At 41.3% G+C, this 23,005-nt stretch overlaps 1 protein-coding gene across 1 annotated transcript; it reads left to right on the top strand.

The window, feature by feature from the left end:
• The first annotated feature begins 10,349 nt into the window (after positions 1-10,349).
• Positions 10,350-18,351, top strand: NPY (neuropeptide Y). The gene is made up of 4 exons (XM_055293639.2): positions 10,350-10,758; positions 11,734-11,921; positions 15,979-16,059; positions 18,152-18,351. The coding sequence occupies exons 2-4, from the start codon at positions 11,734-11,736 to the stop codon at positions 18,174-18,176; spliced, it is 294 nt and encodes a 97-aa protein (XP_055149614.1). The 5' UTR covers positions 10,350-10,758; the 3' UTR covers positions 18,177-18,351.
• The last annotated feature ends 4,654 nt before the right edge of the window (positions 18,352-23,005 follow it).

The raw sequence follows: 23,005 nt of genomic DNA, 5'->3' as shown, positions 1-23,005 counted from the left end.
TCCCATGACAGGCCCCTGTGTGTAATGTTCTCCACCCCATATCCAAGTGTTCTCATTGTTCAATTCCCACCTATGAGTGAGAACATGTGGTATTTGGTTTTCTGTCCTTGCGATAGTTTGCTCAGAATGATGGTTTCCAGCTTCATCCATGTCCTTACAAAGGACATGAACTCATCATTTTTATGGCTGCATAGTATTCCATGGTGTATATGTGCCAAATTTTCTTTTTTTTGGGGGTTAGATGCTAATTCTTTTTTTTTTTTATTAAACTTTAAGTTTTAGGGTACATGTGCACAATGTGCAGGTTTGATACATATGTATACATGTGCCATGTTGGTGTACTGCACCCATTAACTCATCATTTAGCATTAGATATGTCTCCTGATGCTATCCCTCCCCCCTCGCCCCACCCCAAAACAGTCCCCAGTGTGTGATGTTCCCCTTCCTGTGTCCATGTGTTCTCATTGTTCAATTCCCACCTATGAGTGAGAACATGTGGTGTTTGGTTTTTCGTCCTTGCGATAGTTTGCTGAGAATGATGGTTTCCAGTTTCATCCATGTCCCTACAAAGGACACGAACTCATCGTTTTTTATGGCTGCATAGTATTCCATGGTGTATATGTGCCACATTTTCTTAATCCAGTCTATCGTTGTTGGACATTTGGGTTGGTTCCAACTCTTTGCTATTGTGAATAGTGCCACAATAAACATATGTGTGTATGTGTCTTTATAGCAGCATGATTTATAGTCCTTTGGGTATATACCCAGTAATGAGATGGCTGGGTCAAATGGTATTTCTAGTTCTAGATCCCTGAGGAATTGCCACACTGACTTCCACAATGGTTGAACTGGTTTACAGTCCCACCAACAGTGTAAAAGTGTTCCTATTTCTCCACATCCTCTCCGGCACCTGTTGTTTCCTGACTTTGTAATGACAGCCATTCTAACTGGTGTGAGATGGTATCTCATTGTGGTTTTGATTTGCATTTCTCTGATGGCCAGTGATGGTGAGCATTTTTTCATGTGTTTTTTGGCTGCATAAATGTCTTCTTTTGAGAAGTGTCTGTTCATGTCCTTCGCCCACTTTTTGATGGGGTTGTTTTTTTCTTGTAAATTTGTTTGAGTTATTTGTAGATTCTGGATATTAGCCCTTTGTCAGATGAGTAGGTTGCGAAAAGTTTCTCCCATTCTGTAGGTAGTTTCTCCCACTCTGATGGTAGTTTCTTTTGCTGTGCAGAAGCTCTTTAATGAGATCCCATTTGTCAATTTTGGCTTTTGTTGCCATTGCTTTTGGTGGTTTAGACATGAAGTCCTTGCCCACACCTATGTCCTGAATGGTATTGCCTAGGTTTTCTTCTAGGGTTTTTATGGTTTTAGGTCTAACATGTAAGTCTTTAATCCATCTTGAATTAATTTTTGTATAAGATGTAAGGAAGGGATCCAGTTTCAGCTTTCTACATATGGCTAGCCAGTTTTCCCAGCACCATTTATTAAATAGGGAATCCTTTCCCCATTGCTTGTTTTTGTCAGGTTTGTCAAAGATCAGGTAGTTGTAGATATGCGGCATTATTTCTGAGGGCTCTGTTCTGTTCCATTGATCTATATCTCTGTTTTGGTACCAGTACCATGCTGTTTTGGTTACTGTAGCCTTGTAGTATAGTTTGAAGTCAGGTAGCATGATGCCTCCGGCTTTGTTCTTTTGGCTTAGGATTGACTTAGTGATGCGGGCTCTTTTTTGGTTCCATATGAACTTTAAAGTAGTTTTTTCCAATTCTGTGAAGAAAGTCATTGGTAGCTTGATGGGGATGGCATTGAATCTATAAATTACCTTGGGCAGTACAGCCATTTTCATGATATTGATTCTTCCAACCCATGAGCACGGAATGTTCTTCCATTTGTTTGTATCCTCTTTTATTTCATTGAACAGTGGTTTGTAGTTCTCCCTGAAGAGGTCCTTCACATCCCTTTTAAGTAGGATTCCTAAGTATTTTATTCTCTTTGAAGCAATTGTGAATGGGAGTTCACTCATGATTTGGCTCTCTGTCTGTCTGTTATTGGTGTATAAGAATGCTTGTGATTTTTGTACATTGATTTTGTATCCTGAGACTGCTTATCAGCTTAAGGAGATTTTGGGCTGAGACAATGGGGTTTTCTATGTATACAATCACGTCATCTGCAAACAGGGACAATTTGACTTCCTCTTTTCCTAATTGAATACCCTTTATTTCCTTCTCCTGCCTAATTGCCCTGGCCAGAACTTCCAACACTATGTTGAATAGGAGTGGTGAGAGAGGGCATCCCCGTCTTGTGCCAGTTTTCAAAGGGAATGCTTCCAGTTTTTGCCTATTCAGTATGATATTGGCTGTGGGTTTGTCATAGATAGCTCTTATTATTTTGAGATACGTCCCATCAATACCTAATTTATTGAGAGTTTTTAGCATGAAGGGTTGTTGAATTTTGTCAAAGGCCTTTTCTGCATCTACTGAGAAAATCATGTGGTTTTTGTCTTTGGTTCTGTTTACATGCTGGATTACATTTATTGATTTGCGTATGTTGAACCAGCCTTGCATCCCAGGGATGAAGCCCACTTGATCATGGTGTATAAGCTTTTTGATGTGCTGCTGGATTCAGTTTGCCAGTATTTTATTGAGGATTTTTGCATCAATGTTCATCAAGGATATTGGTCTAAAATTCTCTTTTTTGGTTGTGTCTCTGCCAGGCTTTGGTATCAGGATGATGCTGGCCTCATAACATGAGTTAGGGAGGATTCCCTCTTTTTCTATTGATTAGAATAGTTTCAGAAGGAATGGTACCAGTCCTTCCTTGTACCTCTGGTAGAATTCGGCTGTAAATCCATCTGGTCCTGGAGTCTTTTTGGTTGGTAAGCTATTGATTATTGCCACAATTTCAGAGCCTGTTATTGGTCTCTTCAGAGATTCCACTTCTTCCTGGTTTAATCTTGGGAGGGTATATGTGTCAAGGAATTTATGCATTTCTTCTAGATTTTCCAGTTTATTTGCATAGAGGTGTTTGTAGTATTCTCTGATGGTAGTTTGTATTTCTGTGGGATCGGTGGTGATATCCCCTTTATCATTTTTTTATTGTGTCTATTTGATTCTTCTCTCTTTTCTTCTTTATTAGTCTTGCTAGCGGTCTATCAATTTTGTTGATCTTTTCAAAAAACCAGCTCCTGGATTCATTAATTTTTTGAAGGGTTTTTTGTGTCTCTATTTCCTTCAGTTCTGCTCTGATTTTAGTTACTTCTTGCCTTCTGCTAGCTTTTGAATGTGTTTGCTCTTGCTTTTCTAGTTCTTTTAATTGTGATGTTAGGGTGTCAATTTTGGATCTTTCCTGCTTTCTCTTGTGGGCATTTAGTGCTATAAATTTCCCTCTACACACTGCTTTGAATGTGTCCCAGAGATTCTGGTATGTTGTGTCTTTGTTCTCATTGGTTTCAAAGAACATCTTTATTTCTGCCTTCATTTCGTTATGTACCCAGTAGTCATTCAGGAGCAGGTTGTTCAGTTTCCATGTAGTTGAGCAGTTTTGAGTGAGTTTCTTAATCCTGAGTTGTAGTTTGATTGCACTGTGGTCTGAGAGACAGTTTGTTATAATTTCTATTCTTTTACATTTGCTGAGGAGTGCTTTACTTCCAACTATGTGGTCAATTTTGGAATAGGTGTGGTGTGGTGCTGAAAAAAATGTATATTCTGTTGATTTGGGGTGGAGAGTTCTGTAGATGTCTGTTAGGTCTGCTTGGTGCAGAGCTGAGTTCAATTCCTGGGTATCTTGTTAACTTTCTGTCTCGTTGATCTGTCTAATGTTGACAGTGGGGTGTTAAAGTCTCCCATTATTTATTGTGTGGGAGTCTAAGTCTCTTTGTAGGTCACTCAGGACTTGCTTTATGAATCTGGGTGCTCCTGTATTGGGTAAATATATATTTAGGATAGTTAGCTCTTCTTGTTGAATTGATCCCTTTACCATTATGTAATGGCCTTCTTTGTCTCTTTTGATCTTTGTTGGTTTAAAGTCTGTTTTATCAAAGACCAGGATTGCAACCCCTTCCTTTTTTTGTTTTCCACTTGCTTGGTAGATGGAAGCATCCCTTTATTTGAGCCTATGTGTGTCTCCGCATATGAGATGGGTTTCCTGAATACAGAACACTGATGGGTCCTGACTCTTTATCCAATTTGCCAGTCTGTGTCTTTTAATTGGAGCATTATCCCATTCACATTTAAAATTAATATTGTTATGTGTGAATTTGATTCTGTCATTATGATGTTAGCTGGTTATTTTGCTCGTTAGTTGATGCAGTTTCTTCCTAGCCTTGATGGTCTTTACAATTTGGCATGTTTTTGCAGTGGCTGCTACCGGTTGTTCCTTTCCATATTTAGTGCTTCCTTCAGGAGCTCTTTTAGGGCAGGCCTGGTGGTGACAAAAATCTCTCAGCATTTGCTTGTCTGTAAAGTATTTTATTTCTCCTTCACTTATGAAGCTTAGTTTGGCTGGATATGAAATTCTGGGTTGAAAATTCTTTTCTTTAAGAATGTTGAATATCGGCCCCCACTCTCTTCTGGCTTGTAGAGTTTCTGCCGAGAGATCCGCTGTTAGTCTGATGGGCTTCCCTTTATGGGTAACCCGACCTTTCTCTCTGGCTGCCCTTAACATTTTTTCCTTCATTTCAACTTTGGCAAATCTGACAATTATGTGTCTTGGAGTTGCTCTTCTCGAGGAGTATCTTTGTGGCGTTCTCTGTATTTCCTGAATCTGAATGTTGGCCTGCCTTGCTAGATTGGGGAAGTTCTCCTGGATAATATCCTGCAGGGTATTTTCCAACTTGGTTCCATTCTCCCCATCACTTTCAGGTACACCAATCAGAGGTAGATTTGGTCTTTTCACATAGTCCCATATTTCTTGGAGGCTTTGTTCATTTTTTTTATTCTTTTTTCTCTAAACCTCTCTTCATGCTTCATTTCGTTCATTCGTCTTTCTGGCAGCTTTGTTTACCTACTCAAGCCTGGGCAATGGCAGATGCCCCTCCCCCAGCCAGCCTTGCAGTTTGATATCAGACTGCTGCGCTAGCAGTGAGGAAAACTCTGTGGGCCTGGGACCTGCCGAGCCAGGTGTGGGATATAATCTCCTGGTGTGCCATTTGCTAAGACCATCGGAACAGCACAATATTTAGGTGGCAGTGTCCCGATTTTCCCAGTACAGTCAGTCATGGCTTCCCTTGGCTAGGAAAGGGAAATCCCCTGACTCCTTGCACTTCCTGGGTGAGGCCATGCCTACTCCTGCTTTGACTTGCCCTCCGTGGGCTGCACTCTTTGTCTGACCAGTCCCAATGAGACGAACCAGGTACCTCAATTGGAAATGCAGAAATCACCCATCTTCTGCGTCGATCAGCTGGGAGGCACAGACCAGAGCTGTTCCTATTTGGCCATCTTGGAATGGACCTAAAGAACACTCGGAAAAGTGATATTTCAAGGTAAACCCAGAAGGATGTGTAGGTGTTGGCCAGGTAAAGAGTAGGGAGAGAGACTATCTCAGAGAGCAGACACAGCACAATGAAGGCCCAAATAGGAAAGCTGATTGGCATATTTAAGGAGCCGAAAGGAGGCCAATGGACAGAAATACAGGGAGTGAAGAAGAAAATTATGTTAGATGAGTCTACGAGGTATGTAGGGTCCAAAATATGTGAGGCCTTATAGTTCAATGGAAGAATTTTGAAAACATTTTAGACTTCATATGATATTTAATTAGACATTCATGTTAGTGGAAGCTCCACTTTGATAATCTAAATTTGAGGCTCTTGATGGAGTTTTTCTGAGCTAGACATATCGCCCTGATTTCCAGGTAGGAAATCTGAGCTGAAGGGAGAGATTTCAGGATCATAAGCTGTAGGAGTAGATGAGCTTATGTGTGGAGTGGAAAGGTTAAGGCTAAGACCAGGGGTACAGAAGGGTGAGTCAGCAAAGGAGATGGTGGTACATTCAGAGAAAAGGGAGGTGAATCAGAGAGACAAGAGAAAGTAATGGTCAAGAGATGTCAAATATCTGATAAAGATCCATGTGGTTTGCAATTAGAAGGTCTTACTGATAGCAGGTTTATAACTTGATTCAGATAGAACCTAGATCACAGTGGTTTCATGACTACACCTAAGGTGAAGAACCAGAGACAATGAATAGAAACATCTTTTTAAAGAAGCCTTGCTACAAGACTTGCTCTTCTGGCCAAGATGAAGAAAGAGGAACTGGATTTACCCTCCCTGCTGAAACAACTAAAACACTAGACAAAAATATATGAAACAACACTTAAAATACTGGACATCAGTAAAGGACAGTAATATCTTACAGATAGAAAACAAATGACAGGAGCCATACAATGGTCCCAGATCACTGCCTGATATGGTTTGGCCGTGTCCCCACCCAAATCCCATCTTGAATTGCAGTTTCCTTAATCCCCACGTGTTGTGGGAGGGACCTGGTGGGAAATAATTGAATCATGGGGGCAGTTACCTACATGCTGCTGTTCTCATGATAGTGAGTGAATTCTCACAAGATCTGATGGTTTTATAAGAGGTTTTTTCCCCTTTGCTTGCCACTTCTCCCTCCAGCTGCCATATGAAGAAGGACGTGTTTGCTTCCCCTTCCACCATAATTGTAAGTTTCCTGAGGGCTCTCCAGCCATATAGAACTGTGAGTCAATTAAACTTCTTTCCTTTATAAATTACCCAGTCTTGGATATTTCTTCATAGCAGCATGAGAATACACTGCCTGAAGGAGTCATCCAGGCTACAGTGCAGAAGGAAGGAATTGAATCATCCTGGCCAAGGAGCTGGGGCTGGAAGTGTAGGGAGCCAGGGCAGCTAGTGCCCACAGGAAGAGTATCAGGTAAAAGAAAGAATATTCTGGAAGTCCGAAGGGTGTCCCCCTTGAGGATTTAGTTGATTACTGATCAGATTATACACAAGAACAAACCACCTGAGACCAGGAAAAGAACCACACAAAAAGATAAGAGTAAACTGTGTCTGATGCTGACCAAGGGCTGGGAATAGTGTCTGTCTCAACAGCCAGAGGCGAGAGCTGTGCAATTTGAGGTGTGTGTGTTACCAGTTAAAGTAAAAAGAAGGATTTTTGCCTCAAAGTGTGGAAAGAGTAAACCTAGTCTAAAACCAGCTCTGGTCCCACCTAACAAAACTCACATCCAAGACCTGAATGGATAAAACTGTCTCTAAATTTTTAATTGTTTCAGAACAAGCTCAAGAACAGTCATAGAAATACAAAAAAACAAATAACAAGGTAAAATCCACAGTATCTGACATCCTATCAAAAATTATCAGGCATACAAAGAAGAAGAAAAATATAAGCCATAATGTGGAAAAAATCAATCAACCCAAAGTATACAAAAATCACACAGATGTTAGTAGTACAAAAGTTATTATTAATGTATATTCAAGAAGCTAGAGAGAAGAGCGGACATGTTTAGATACAGAAGATATAAAAAAGATTCATTGCTTTATGTTGTCCTGTAACTTAAAAAAAAGATTCAAGTTGAAATTCTAGAGATGAAAGCTACCGGGTATAAGGTGCAAAATGCACTGGATAGGATTGGCAGTAATCAGATATTACAGAAGAAAACATTAGTGAACTCACAGACATAGCAATAGAGACTATCCAAAATAAAATATAAAGGAAAAAATGAGCAAAACAGAAGCAAAAACAGATCACCAACAAACTGTGGGCCAATATACACTCACCATTTGACTCAGCCATTCTGGTTTTAAGGATTTTCCAAGAGAATTAAAGGCTTATGTCCATACAAAGACTTGTATATGAATGTCAAGGCAGCTTTATTCATAAAAGTTGCAAGTGAAAATAACCGAAAATTCATGAGCAGTAGAATTGATTAAAAATTTTGAAGTATATCATATAATGAAATACTGCCCAGCAATAAAAAAGAATAAACTATTGCTACATTTAACAATGTGAGTGGATTCAAAAATAATGATGCTAAGTGAAAGAAGTCAGACAAAGAGTACCTACTGTGGAATTATATTTATGTGCAATTCTAGAAAATGCAAACAAATCTCTAGTGATAGCAGATCAATGGAGGAGGCGGTGAGGAAGAGGCAAAAGGAAGGAATTACAAAAGTTCATGTGGAAATTTGGGGAAGTGATGTACAATCTTCATTTTCTTGGTTTCAGTGATGGCTTCCTGAGCATATAACACACAGGCATATGTGTAAGAATATATCCAATTGAATATTTTACACATTTGTAGCTTTGTATATATTCAGTGGTATCTATTCATTGCTTCTGCTTCTTTACCTTAGGTATAGTCACGAAACCACTGGGTTTCATGTGGTCCAGGTTCTATCTGAATCAAGCTATGAACCTGCTATCAGTAAGACCTCCTAATTGCAAACCACATGGACCTTTACTGGTTATTTGACTTCTCTCCATCATTACCTTCTCTAGTCTCCACTGATTCACCTCCTTTTGAATCTCAACAAGCTCAATAGTATCTCAATGTTATCTTAACAAAGCTGTTAGGGGGGAGGGGGGAGGGACAGCATTAGGAGATATACCGAATGCTAAATGATGAGTTAATGCGTGCAGCACACCAACATGGCACATGGATACATATGTAACAAACCTGCACATTGTGCACATGTACCCTAAAACTTAAAGTATAATAATAAAAAATTTAAAAAAGAAAAAAAAATAAACAACTTGACTTTGAAACAAGGGAGAGAAATGGCTCAGCATCTAGGAGAAGATGCAAGGTTGAGTTGCAAACAGTTGGTTTTGTTTGTATTTTGGCCAGGGGATGTGGCTTGCACTGGAGAGAAAGGAGATAAGGATGTAAACACACATGTAGGGCATATCACCCCCTATTTTTTATTCTCTAAATCCTTAACCCTGAGAATAAGTTCTTATTCTTGAGAATCAATGACATTATCTTAAGCTAAATTAATCAAGCCTCCACAGTGTTCTTCTCTCAACAGTGGTGTGGGCCTCCCTAGAAGTAATTTTTCCCAAATTCAGTGATAACTTCTAAGTTCAGATTTTAATTGATATGAATCTGTGATACACTCTAAAATAAGATTATTTTATTGAAAAGTGGACTGTAACTTTCCCTTTATCGAGGAAGGGCTCTAAGTTAGAAGATGTTTTGCACTTTTACCGAAGGCTGTGTCTTGTAAGCACCCCCGAGCAACTCTGAGAGCCTTGATTTTTGTGTCCTCAGCTTGTGTTTGTGTAATACAGAAAGAGAAGCAGTTGCCAAGTGAAAGGGATGTTGGTCTCCAAAATTATAGTTTGATCTCACAAACACACAAACACATACATGCAAAGGATTGTTTGCTTCACAGTTTTTGATATTTAATTCAATGCTGTTGGAACAGCACAAAAACTAAGTGTCAGTTTAACAAAATCACTTGTCCTTTTAGCATTAAAATAACATGCAACTTAATGCTTTAATTTCCCAAGGTGCCTTTTTATTTAGAAAGATTCAGACTTTTATTTCATTTAGAAATAAAATGCCATTTTATTTAGAAAGATACAGGAGCATTCATTCACGGAACTTTCAGATCTCAGTCCGCTGCATAAAATCTTGATCCTGTAGTAATAGTTTCTGTATCTTGCATGTTCATTCAACAGGGTTAGCGCGATGAGCAAATTAATGTTCATCATTTTTAACATGTTTCATCTTAATCAGAACCCACATTCTCAAGGTTAATTGAACGTACATAGGACTATACAAGGGTTAGCAAATAAGACAGAAACTGTTGCTCATTTAACTACCGTCACTTTGGACCAAAAAAGAAAAAAATATATATTTTTAAAATTGAGCTTAAAAGAGTCTCTAGAAGCTGGAAGCGTGGCTCTTTTTCAGCAAACTGGGGGAATAGGTTTACCGTGTTCCCCCTCTGGGGAATTTTGAGTCGCCACACTCATGTCTCGACCGAGCCTGGCTCACTGCGTCTGAGCGAGTACTTGAGGAAGGCTGATCTAGAAAAACCAGCTGAGAGAAGGGGCAGAAGCCCCTGAAACCACGCGCGGGGGTGGGGTGGGGAGCGCAGCTTTGGGACCCTCTAGCTGGAGACTTCCGGCAGCTGCCTCCGACTTGTTCTAAGTGCAGGAAAAATCTGTGCGCCCAGTTGCCTCACTCCAACAGCGCGCAGTTGTGCCCGGCGAGGATGCCGCGCTAGTCCTGGAGATGCCCCACCACAAAGAGGATTCAGGTGCTTCCTACTCCGGCGCCCAGTGGGTTGGTAGTCCTGTTGGCAGGAGACAAGAATCGTCTGGGCTGCTCCTATCTCTGGCAGGACTAGACGGGGCGTGAAGGAAAGAAGGAAAGAAGGAAAGCAGGGATCGGGCACTGCCCGAGGGCGGATGCTTGGGCTTTGGTGTTGTCCAGCGCGCTCGCAGCGCGCTGCCTCGCTCGCGCGGTCCCAGGCCCCGCTTCTTCGGGCAGTGCCTGGGGCAGGAGGGTTGGTGTGTGGGTGGCTCCCTAAGTCGACACTCGTGCGGCTGCGGTTCCAGCCCCCTCCCCCCGCCACTCGGGGGCGGGAAGTGGCGGGTGGGAGTCGCCCAAGCGTGACTGCCCGAGGCCCCTCCTGCCGCGGCGAGGAAGCTCCATAAAAGCCCTGTCGCGACCCGTTCTCTGCACCTCATCCGCTGGCTCTCACCCCTCGGAGACGCTCGTCCGACAGCAGAGTACTTGCCGCCCAGACACGCCCGCGCGCCAGCCACCGTGAGTGCTACGACCCGTTTGTCTAGGGGTGGGAGCGAACGGGGCGCCCGTGAACTTGCTAGAGGCTCAGCCTTGCGCTCTGTGGAGCCCTGGGGCCCTGGGGCCCTGGGAGGATCGCGCCCTACTCCCCAGCCGGGACTATGCCGGCTCCGCGCCCCGACGCGGACCAGCACTCTTGGCGGCTAAATTCCACTTGTTCCTCTGCTCCCCTCTGATTGTCCACGGCCCTTCTTCCGGGCCTTTCCCGCTGGGCGGTTCTTCTGAGTTACCTTTTAGCAGATATGGAGGGAGAACCCCGGGACCTCTATCCCAAGGCAGCTGGCGGTCTCCCTGCGGGTCGCCGCCTTGAGGCCCAGAAAGTGGTGCGCGGTAGGAAGGTTTCCCCGGCAGCCATCGAGTGAGGAATCCCTGGAACTCGGGAGCCCCGCGCCCTGCCACCTCCCTGGATTCTTGGGCTCCAAATCTCTTTGGAGCAATTCTGGCCCAGGGAGCAATTCTCTTTCCCCTTCTCCACCGCAGTCGTCACCCCGAGGTGAAGTTTGCTGTCAGCGTTGATCCCCTGAAGCTAGGCAGACCAAAAGTAACAGAGAAGAAAGTTTTCTTCCCAGACAAGAGTTTGGGCAAGAGGGGAGAAAAGTGACCCAGCAGGAGGAACTTCCAATTCGATTTTGAATGTCTAAACTGGCGGGGCTCCCACCTTGCACTCTTGCCGCGCGCTTCTTGGTCCCTGAGACTTGGAACCAAGTTGCGCGAAGTTTTCAGGTGGAGCAGAGGGGCAGGTCCCGGCCAGACGGCGCCCGGAGCCCGCAAGGTGGTGCTAGCCACACCTGGGTTCTCTCTGCGGGACTGGGACGAGAGCGGATTGGGGGTCGCGGGTGGCAGCAGGAGGAGGAGCGCGGGAGGCAGAGGAGGGAGGTGCTGCTCGTGGGTGCTCTGAATCCCCAAGCCAGTCCGTTGAGCCTTCTGTGCCCGCAGATGCTAGGTAACAAGCGACTGGGGCTGTCCGGACTGACCCTCGCCCTGTCCCTGCTCGTGTGCCTGGGTGCGCTGGCCGAGGCATACCCCTCCAAGCCAGACAACCCGGGCGAGGACGCACCAGCGGAGGACATGGCCAGATACTACTCGGCGCTGCGACACTACATCAACCTCATCACCAGGCAGAGGTGGGTGGGACCGCGGGACCGACTCCGGGAGCGCCAGTGCCTGCACACCAGGAGATCCTGGGGATGTTAGGGAAAGGGATTGTTTCCTTTCCTTCGCTCTATCCCAGGGCAGGACAGTATCAGGCACTTAGCTCTAGGTAAATGTTTGTACAGGGCACACTCTACACAAAATGGGTACCTTCCATTTTGTGCAACTACAGTCACAGAGTCGTGATCCCCAGATTCAGGTTCCCCAGGCTGGTAGGCTGGCAATCTCCTCTCACTCACCTCTTAGGGTTTGTTGTGGTTCTTACAGCAGTGGGGCCCTGTCCAGAAATCTCGAAAGTACCCAGTGAAAGGGGCAAGAATGCGCCAGAGAAATGTTGTAGGGAGAAACGCTAGCAAGGTGTCTAGGAAAAACAGAACGACCACCAAAGAAAACGAAACCAAGGAGTAAACTGCAGGGTTGCCACAGACAGTGTCAGACTTTCCGGCCTGCCCAGGGCTAATTGAATGACAGTATTTAGAAAAAGTCAAATAGAGCTCTTTTCTTGTCTTCTGTACTGTGTTTTTTTGCAGTCTCACTCTCATATTTGAAAATCCTAGTCCCAATAATTAGAGATTCAGCCTGAAAAGTTTATCTAAAATGCAGAGATCTCCCTATTTTATAGCTGTGAATTCTGAAAAGAAAGTGCCCACTTGGTATTTCATTAAGAAGAAACTTACGTTGGGTCCAGTAACTTTAGGATGAAATCAGGGATTACATGGAATCTGAGAAATTGTAAACTTTATTCTGAACATTCAGAAAGTCAAAATGAATGCCGTATTTTCACTCTCAACATTGACAATTAAGGGAAAAATAAAATCCAAACTATTTTACAAATTACATAGGATTTAAATTTTGTTTTCAAAATTGGTTGATCTTAGTTCTAAATCATTTAATATCTTATTTTAATTACTGAGATTAAATGATTTTAGTCATTTGACCATATCTAAAAGATAAGCCCTTTAGAAGCATTAATGTTAGTTAACATGTTTAAATTATATGTTTAAAGTATTGTGGGGTTTATTCATTTATTTAGTCCATATTTTTACTGTTTACAAGTCAGGGAGTAGTTGGAAAGGATCCAAAAGGGGGAGGATTTATACTTTTAAAATAAAGTTTGCTTTTTCCTGTTTCATCAAAAAGGTATTTAACATCCTAAAAAACTTTTGAAAAAGCCCCAATTTATATAGAATCTGAAAAACATGAAAATGCCAGAATTAAATAGTATTTGTGATCCCTTGAAATCTGATCATTTTAATTAGGAAAAAGCAACAATATTTTATATTCCATACTTCCCAGAAAGTTAATTAATTCAAATTCTTGCTATGCTATGCCGTCATGCAGATCAAAGAGAACTTGTACGAACAAAAAGATATTAACTGTTTTTTTCTAGAAAAACCTTTGTTAGTTATTTAGCTATAGCATAATATACAGTAGAACTCATTTTTCCGAAGATGATTGCTATAAAGCTTTACCATTTTACAAAGCTCTAGCATTTTAAAATGTTTTCCTAGGCATTATCTCATTCAGTCTTTACCTCAAAGCTTTAAAGGGAGTATAATTATCTCCATTTCACAAATCGTGAAGCTAAGGACATTTCATGAAAGTTATTTTTGTAGGAATTATGGAATTGGAGCCCTCCTTTGAGTTTCTTTGGATGTTGTCACTACCATCAACAGGCAGTGTTATCTCCAACATGTTTGATGAGAAAAAAACATAAGGGAAAGGGACTTGGGTTTCATGGCAAGAGATTCAGCTTAGATGGGAATGAGCTGGTCTCTGAGGCAGAGTTTCCTGTCTCATCTTCATGTAAACTCCTTCTTAGAAACCAGCAGAGGCTCTTAATGTACATCCATCTTCTCCTTCCCACCACAGACACCCACTCCTATGTGTGTTTCTGAAAATTACAGGGTCATTTGTGGATGTGCTTTAATTTAGTATAGATATAATCTGATATCATTATCTTTCTTTCCCCCCTACCCCCGTTCCCCCTGCACTCAATTTGTGCTTATATTCCTGTTGCTGTATATATACCCCTGGCTCATTGCTTCTGGAAGCTGCATTACTTATTCTAGAGTGTGGGTCTCCTACGATTTACTTATATAGCCCCCTAAATCAGTGGTTCTCAACTGGGGGTGATTTTATGCTCCCCAGGTGTGATTTGGCAGTGTCTGGAGACATTTTTGGTTTTCACAACTGGAGGTGGGCACTGCTGGTATCTAGGTGTATAGATGCCAAGGAGGCTGCTAAATATCCTACCATGCCCAGGACAGCCCCCATTACACAGAATAGCCAGTCCCGGAGAAACTCAGGCTTAGATTAGTGTTTCTCCTTCCTGGCTGCACATTAAAATCATCAGGGGAGCTTTTAAAGTACACTGATGCTGGGATCCACCCCTGACCAATTAAATCAGACCCTCTGGGATGGGGCCTGGGCTTTAGAGTGTGTTTTTAACACTCCCTAGGTGATTCTAATGTGCAGCCAGGTTTAAGAATCTTTACTCTAAGGACTCAATCTTTGAAAGTTACAGCATTGTAGAGGGGAAGGATGATCCAGAATTAATTAAGGAAGAAGAGTGAACAATGCTGAACCGGATGCAAGATTATGACTGTGCAAATCCTCCTATTTCAGATTTAGGTTCTTTACTGGTAAATTAGAGAAAACAGTTGGCAGTTCTTTTCCTTGCTGGAGCGTGATGAAGATAAATGAGTTACGGTTGCCTTAGACTTTTACGATTAGTAAAACCAATGGATGGACAGAATAAATAAGTATAAGCAGGCGCCTATAGTCTAATATCGCAACTCCAGAAAATCTTTGAGGAAATCTCACACATGATGGGAGTGGCACAGGGAATTGTTTTGTTTTTGCTTCCCTTGAGTCTCAGCAAAAGAACAGTAATAGAAAATCTTTCCAAAAAATTTAGATATAATTTTGCTTGGCAATTAGAATATACCCTCCATCAGCTTTGTTCAGTTGTTGGACCTATTAACCAATCCATACCAGGCTAATTGATTTCTAAACAAAGTGGTGAATGGTGTCCAATGCCTTTTCTGAGAAAGGGAAAAATGGCCTCTTCAAAAGATACAATTTGGCATAGACTTGTCTGGCCCTTTTGTAGTGTCCTGGAGTGGGGAGCACACACTACCATCGCAGGTAAACGAAACCTTACCTGTATGTATTGTCTCACCCATATCCTGCTACAGGAGAAAAAACAAAACAAAAAAAGAACATTTCCATGGATCAGTTAGATTCCTTTAGACTTACAGGGAGGCTAAAATCACAGCATCAGGAAAGACTTTAGCATTTGGCACCTTGAATGAATATGAAAAATATAAGACCCAGGGTCTGTTGGTAGCCAGAAGAATGGATGCGTTTCAACAGCAGTAATTTGCATATGAGTATCACTTTGTCACTTTGAAAGCATTGTGACTCACATTTCACACTGGATGTTCACAAAGACTCTGATTTAAGCAGGGGTTGTTTTACAAATGAGAAAATTGGGATTCAAAGACACAGGTGGGTCTTAGATGGCAATCTGCTGATTCTTTTTTTCTAGGACTGTCTTTGACATATCATCTGGTCTTCTTGTTAAGATTTAAACTGCTGTGTATCATCAGAACAATAGCCAATTAACTAATTGTGGAAACATTTACAATCATGCTTCCATGTTTTCCAATTTCCTGTCACCTAGTTATAAAAGTATGTATCTCTATACATATTATTTGTGGTTGTTTAAAAAGGCAGGAATTTGACTAGGAATTTTGGTTCAGTTTAAGTAACCTCCTAGATTATTTGTTGAGTTTGATTTGAGCAAAGTTTAAATATATATATATATAAATAATTTGAAATAATATTTATGATAATGTTTCGATAATATATGCTTCATACACCTAGCTTGCTTGTTACAGATGAACAACTGACAATAATGTTGAGTTTTCACATCCCAAATAGGAGACTATCTTCCTTTTTCCTAAAGGTTTTTACACCTATTCCAAACTTGCTTTAAAAGACTTTTTTTTTTTTTTTTTCCAGATATGGAAAACGATCTAGCCCAGAGACACTGATTTCCGACCTCTTGATGAGAGAAAGCACAGAAAATGTTCCCAGAACTCGGTATGACAAGGCTTGTGATGGGGACATTGTTGCAGAGCTCAAGGTGCCCAGGGGAGGGAAGTCAGAGACAGGTGCCTGGTGGGAGGCACTACCAGGCTTCTAGACTAGGGGAGATTTCGGCAGAAATGAGGATGAAGAAGCAGGCAGAGGAGACCTCTCTTTTCATGTACTCATTTTCAAATCTCTAAACTTCTGTGGAATAACATTTTTTAGCCCAGGTTATTTGGTGCTCCTTTCACAATTTTAAAAATAATTGACTTTTAACTTAGAAATTATATAGAATTTCTAACATTGTTGGAGTCAGGGGAGCATAGAGTGAGTCCCTGACTCTAAATTGAAATGACCAACTGTCCATCTCTGGCTGGGAAGCTCTGTAGTTTTTATATATGTGGAGTGTCCAGATGTCCTAGGAAATGTCCCACGTGGTTTTTACTCCAACTTTCCCAGTTTTACATGAAGCTGTAGGTAAATTAGGTGTTCTGGATTACTTTTTGACATATTTTAGTTCAACTTGTGTCACATGGTGATTTATTACATTCAATGAATGCACGTTGAATGACAGTATTCTTAGGAGTTTATCTGTAGTCTCAGGACTTTCTTGTAGTTTGGGTCTGTCTTGGAAAGAGGTGCCCACCAATGTCTAAGTGTGAAACATCGAGCTAAGATTTTCTGGTGCCTCCTGGACAAGGAGTGCTGCTGAAGAGGAGCCTGGTCCTCTTCCATCTTCATAACCTCCTGGCTCTTCAGTCCTTGCTTCCTGTCTCTAACCACAGTAAAATCATAGTTCACAGGGTCCACGCATGTCTGTGGCAGCTTGGCTGCCTTAAACCCAGAGTTCTATAACGTCGAGAACCAAGTTCCCCAGAAGAGGTCACTAGAACACTTGCTCAGTGAGTGTGACTGACACGTGGCTCTCCATCAAGTTCTCCCTAGAGACTCAGCAGGGTGACCCGCTGGGCCACCCACCTTCCCTTCTAACCTCCCTCAGTTCTCTTGGGAAATGGCCAGCCAGCACGAAGGGTGTTAGTATAGAGTTGTGAGATTTGTTTTCTCTAAAGGGAACAACGATTTGAACTGAGAAAAACTTCAGTGCTCCCGTCCCTGGAGGAACCAGCCCAGACTTAAATAGCGAATGCAAGGGAAACAGGTAGAAAATTTGTAAGGGTCATTATTTTAATTAAAAAAATTATATTATTATTATTATTATTATTATTATTATTCAGAGACAAGGTCTCCTTCTGTCACTCAGGCCAGAGTGCAGTGGTGCAATCATAGCTCACTGCAGCCTCGAGCTCCTGGCCTCAAGAGATCCTGCCTCCTCAGCCTGCCCAAGTGCTAGGATTACAGTTGTGAGCCATAATGCCTGGCCGGGGTTGTCTTTAATACTAAGCAGTAAATATCTTTCCATGTTTCACTGACATGTATATGATGCTTGCCACAATAAAAAGTTTGGGGTAGACTATATCGACTTACTGTTAGAAAAATAACAACGCAGACCTACTTAGAACCTTGGTTTTTGTCTTTGTTTTGTGGCCCAAGGTCACACAGTTAGTGCATGAAGTAAAATTAATTGCACCCTCATTGACAGACTCCATCATGTGCAGTTAGAAGGAGACAAAACTTGACAGTCTTGAAGTTGCCTATGAGTGCTATTTTATTTAAAAGGTCTTATTATAGTCTAATAAGTAGCATCTTACTACATAATAAAGCTGGCAGGAAAAGGATGCATATTTAGAGTTGAGGAACAATAACTTTCCTGTTACAGCTTCATGTGATTTCTGTAATTTTGATTTTCAAAAGATTGTGGTGTTCTTCGGCTCCTTTGATACATACAGAGCCTTTCAAATGCTCCCTCTCATGTTTGCCTGAGACGCCTGTCAACATCGTGGAAAGCTGCTCAGCTGGGGCTGTGCATATTGTGCCTCCGCCTCGTGATCTGATGTTCCACATGGCTTCTTATTTAGAATGCCAACAGGAGACTTTTCAACAGTTCCCGGTCATCTTTCACTTCAGATCTAAATGTCTCACCCTTGCTAATACCTCAGGAAGTTGGGCAGCTTCCCTTACATGCTTTGCTTCTTATGTTTTACAGGCTTGAAGACCCTTCAATGTGGTGATGGGAAATGAGACTTGCTCTCTGGCCTTTTCCTATTTTCAGCCCATATTTCATCGTGTAAAATGAGAGTCCACCCATCCTACCAATGCATGCAGCCATTGTGCTGAATTCTGCAATGTTTTCCTTTGTCATCATTGTATATATGTGCGTTTAAATAAAGTATCATGCATTCAAAAGTGTGTCCTCCTCAATGAAAAATCTATTACAATAGTGAGGATTATTTTCATTAAACGTATTATTAACAATTAGTCATTATAGTCTCCCTCAACTAGCAGATTCAGGGTTTGTTTCAGTAATATTAAAACAGCGGCTATGAAAGATATGAAGATATGATTATTCATGATAACCAAGATCAGCTGTGTGGGTGTGTGCGTATGTGTGTATGTGTGTAAAACATATAGATGCATTTGAAGATATTGGTCAAAGGAATGCTAATTGGGGAAATTTTTCTGAGCTTTCCCCCCATTAACATGGAACCCTTGCTAACCTTGTTAACCAGTGCTGTCAGCAGAAGGACTTCCTGACTAACTAGAGCTTTCTGTGGAATGTCCTTTATCCCTGTCTAATATGGCAGCCACTAGCCACATGTGGCTTTTGAGCCCCTGAATGTAGTTAGTTCAAATAAAGAGATGAGTTTTAAATTTTATTTAATTTTAATGAATTTTAACTTAAATGGCCATTAAGTCTCTAGTGGCTATCATATCAGAGCGTTGAGGTCTATACATCTATTTTGGTCACTACTGTTAGAATTTGAGTCAGAAATACAATGAGTGGGATGATTATCTTTTCATACAACATGGGGCATGTTAATTAATTTAGCTGAAACTTATTAAACTTCCTCCTTCAAGTACCTATTTGCATGGGCTTACTTTAGAATAAATGTTATTATATTTTTACATGTCATTTCTAAATCAAAGAAAAGGAGTCTCATCCCATACTGGTACTTCATACCACACTGTAAAAAATATGCACAAATATGTTTATGTGACATCTTAAAACTTTAGCAAAAAATGCATGAATAGCAATATTCATCATGACCTAGGGAATCTTGTAGAATATACAATATTCTCTGCATATAAAAAATTATAACTTTTTTCAGGCAATGGAGTCAGTGTTGCTGCAAAATGTAATTTCCTTCAATGAAACTAAGATAAGATTGTTCCACAATTTCCCTAAAATTTCCTTTATTTTTATTTCTTTATTTTTGGAACTAAATACCAATATGTAAAGCATTTTTAAAATCTAAAAAGTTAAGTAAGTCATAATTTATTACACATCAAAGTTATTAACCTAGTATATCTGGGAATTTTCTTTATTAAAATTAGTAATACACAAAGAAAGTTGACTGAAAAAATCCATCTTTCAGCATGGATAGGCTGAGTACTCATCACCATGCATATAGTCTTATACCACTTCACAACATTTTGGTCAATGATGGCCCGCACATATAGCAGTGGTCCCGTAAGATTATGATACAGAATGTTTACTGTACCTTTTCTATGTTTAGATACACAAATACTTACCATTATGTCACAATTGTCTATAGTATTCAGTACAGTCACTTGCTGTGTAGGTTTGTAGCCTAGGAGCAATAGGCCATATCATATAGCCTAGGAGTATAGAAAGCCATACCTTCCAGGTTTGTGTAAGTACATTCATTCTATGATGCCCAACAACAAGATCACCTAACAATGCATTTCTAAGGAAGTACCCCTATTGATAATTGATGCATGACTGTAGAACTCTTGATTACACGGAGTAGAGCAAACAGGAATAATGTATATGACCCATTCAGAGAGAATCCAAGAATTCGATTTTAAACAAAAATTTTAATCTCTTACCTCATCAAACCTAAATGCCTAGAAGACTTAGCATTAAACAACCACATTTTACTTATACTCAACCCGGGCCTTGATCCCTCTGCTTCTTCACCTCATCTTATTAGAAGGAGGACTTAACCTTCACACCGTGTGGGTCCCATGAACCTGATTCAGTGACTTTCAAGCTCTCTGACCTTCAAATTCACTACATGGCTGAGTTCTCATCCATGAGATGGGGATAATTATTCCTGCCTAAATTTCCATGTATACCTTTATGGGTATCAAAATTCCACTTAAGACAATGTTACAAGTAATGGAAAAGAAATGGGTAAAAATGAAGTTTTTGATGACTCCTGTGTTGAATTCTAAATCCCTAACGAACCAGAATTAGCTTTCAGAAATAAAATGATAGCAAACTTTTAAAAAACTGCATTTCAGGAGATTATAGTAATATTTCTCAAACATTTTCAGGTTTAGAAGGGGAATAGGTTTGAAATAGGTTTAAATAGGTTTTAGAATAGGTTTAAAGGCACTGGATCACTCAGCTGTCATTGCAAACAATAATAATAATAATGCTTACTAGAGTTATAGTAAGAACAATCTAGCCTTCATTAATGAGATCCCTATGAGCAACATAATCATTATCAAGTAATTCCATCAGCACTTATTAAGGTCTCCTCTCACCCTAGCTTTAGTCCATCATCTATGAGGTATAACGTGTGCATTATTTTTTGCAGGTGTCATGTTTTTATTTTGATTCCTGCAACACCCAAGACATACTCAAGCAGATGAATATTCCCTCAATTTTCACAGAAAGGCCTATAGGAAGTAAGTGACTTATCCTACCTCATTCAAGTTAGTGGGACTAGACAGCAGCTCCTCTTTACTTGAAAACTTTGACAATGTCTTCCAGAAGTGAGTGCAAGTGGAGATCAGGTTGTGTGTGATCTAGTTAAAAGCATAACTCTGGTGTACCACACTGAAAACAAATTAGAGAGTAACAAAGTACTAAACAAATTGTGTGAGAAGTATTTAGAAAAGGAAATTAGTGTGGGCTGACTAGTTGAAAAATGCTTACTAGAGAATGTGGATTGACCTAAGAATAGGAGGAGGTTTTGGGTCTGGGCTAAAAACTGTGTGGATTAGCACAGCTTCTGAAGGGAACCTTTAGAGCTCTACTTGACAGGAACAGAGAGAGAGAGCAGCAGAGGCTAATTGATAAACTAGGTCTAAGAATGGCCAAACTCATTCATTCACTTAACATATTTTCATCACCTAATATGTATTGGACTTTGTACTGAGCACGGAGGATACAAAGATTAGTTTCTCAGGGAATTTACTATCTAATGAGGGAGGCAAATAATTACAGTATATTGTTGGAAGTGCAGAGATGTGTCAGAGGTTTGAGAAGTAGTTAGGTGCTAGAACCTTCCCACTCATCATGCTTCCCTTTGCAGTTTCCTGACAAGGGAGCTGTACATACAAGAGTCAATTGCCAACTAAGAAACAGCCAGGTGAACAAGCATCCAATGAGGCCCAAATGTAGGGCTGCCTGGTAAGCTGAGTCAGGGTGCCTGGCTGCCACCCAAGCCTCCAGAGCACCTCTGTCTCCAAACCAAATTTCAGCAGCCTAGTGAAGAGTGACAAGAAAAGTAAGGCTTCTGGGGAAGATTCCCAAATTCACTTACACAAATAGCCATGTAGATCAGAAGGGCCAGCCTGTCACTTCTAGCAGCAGATAGAAGAAGAGAAGGGCCACTTGTGACTGCACGTTACCTTTCAATTGTGTCCCTGCCTGTTAAGACAATGTGGCCTAATGAATCAGTCTCCCATGAATAGCAGCTGTCTTCCATGCAGAGGGAGACAGGAAAAGAGAAAGAACAGAGGCTAGAGGTCTCATGGGTTAAGGCTAAAATGTGGACATCCTATAGCTCATTCAAATTCAATATGTTGGCCGGGCACGGTGGCTCACAGCTGTAATCCCAGCACTTTAGGAGGCCGAGGCAGGCGGATCACGTGAGGTCAGGAGTTGGAGACCAGCCTGGCCAACATGGTGAAACCCCATCTCTACTAAAAATACAAAAATTACCTGGGCGTGGTGGCACGTGCCTATAATCCCAGGTACTCAGGAGGCTGAGACAGGAGAATCACTTGAACCCGGGAGGCAAAGCTTGCAGTGAGCCAAGATCGCGCCATTGCACCCCAGCCTGGGCGACAGAGTGAGATCCTGTCTCAAAAACAAAACAAAACAAGTCCAGTATGTCCAAAATTGGTATTTCCTTTTTCAGGGGTAGCAATATCTCCTTCCCTAACAAGAAGTGGGCCGTGGTTTTACTGGGGTAGTGAAGGGCACTCACCCCAGGCTGAGGAGAGTGCAGGAGTAGCATTATTCAGTTCTTAGGGCAACTGACTGATGCTTGAGCTGAGGTTTGAAGGATGAGCAGCAATTGCCAAATGAAGAATGCCAGATGGGAGGTAGAGAACATGCAGATATGTCACAGTAATGCATATTTTGATTACTTTTTAATTATTTGTGATTCCCATACTTTGAATTTGATAGTGGTGGGCCTGGACAACTGGGTTATGTTCTAAGGGGAAAACCTCATTTGGGATAAAATCAAGCCTAGTCCCACAGTCATCTCAAACTCTTTTCTCCCAGGCATTCCTTATTTATTATTTTTTTTTTAAAAAACCATCCCATCTGCTCTTCCTACAGACTTGACTCCAGGGCATACTGAGGCCTCTCTACCAATATTTTTCCTTCAGCCAAATTAGGATTAGACTTCTCAGACTGAGATCTCTTAACCATAATCTTATGGATAAATTGACAAATTCAGAGAATAAATGTTGTAGGGGTGGTTCCACACCCAGGGTCAGGAAGGCAAGGATTCACTATTTCTTTGGAATATTTTATCTTGCATCCTCTTTCCCCTGCCTAGACAAGGGTCAGAACAGAAAAACAGATTTAAAGAGAAGGAAAAAACAGCACTTGCTTGGAGTTTGCACACCA

Source organism: Symphalangus syndactylus, chromosome 9, assembly GCF_028878055.3.
Source record: "Symphalangus syndactylus isolate Jambi chromosome 9, NHGRI_mSymSyn1-v2.1_pri, whole genome shotgun sequence".
Lineage (NCBI taxonomy): Eukaryota > Metazoa > Chordata > Mammalia > Primates > Hylobatidae > Symphalangus > Symphalangus syndactylus.
The sequence above is the reverse complement of the archived record's forward strand: the minus strand, read 5'-3'. Positions and strand labels throughout refer to the sequence as shown.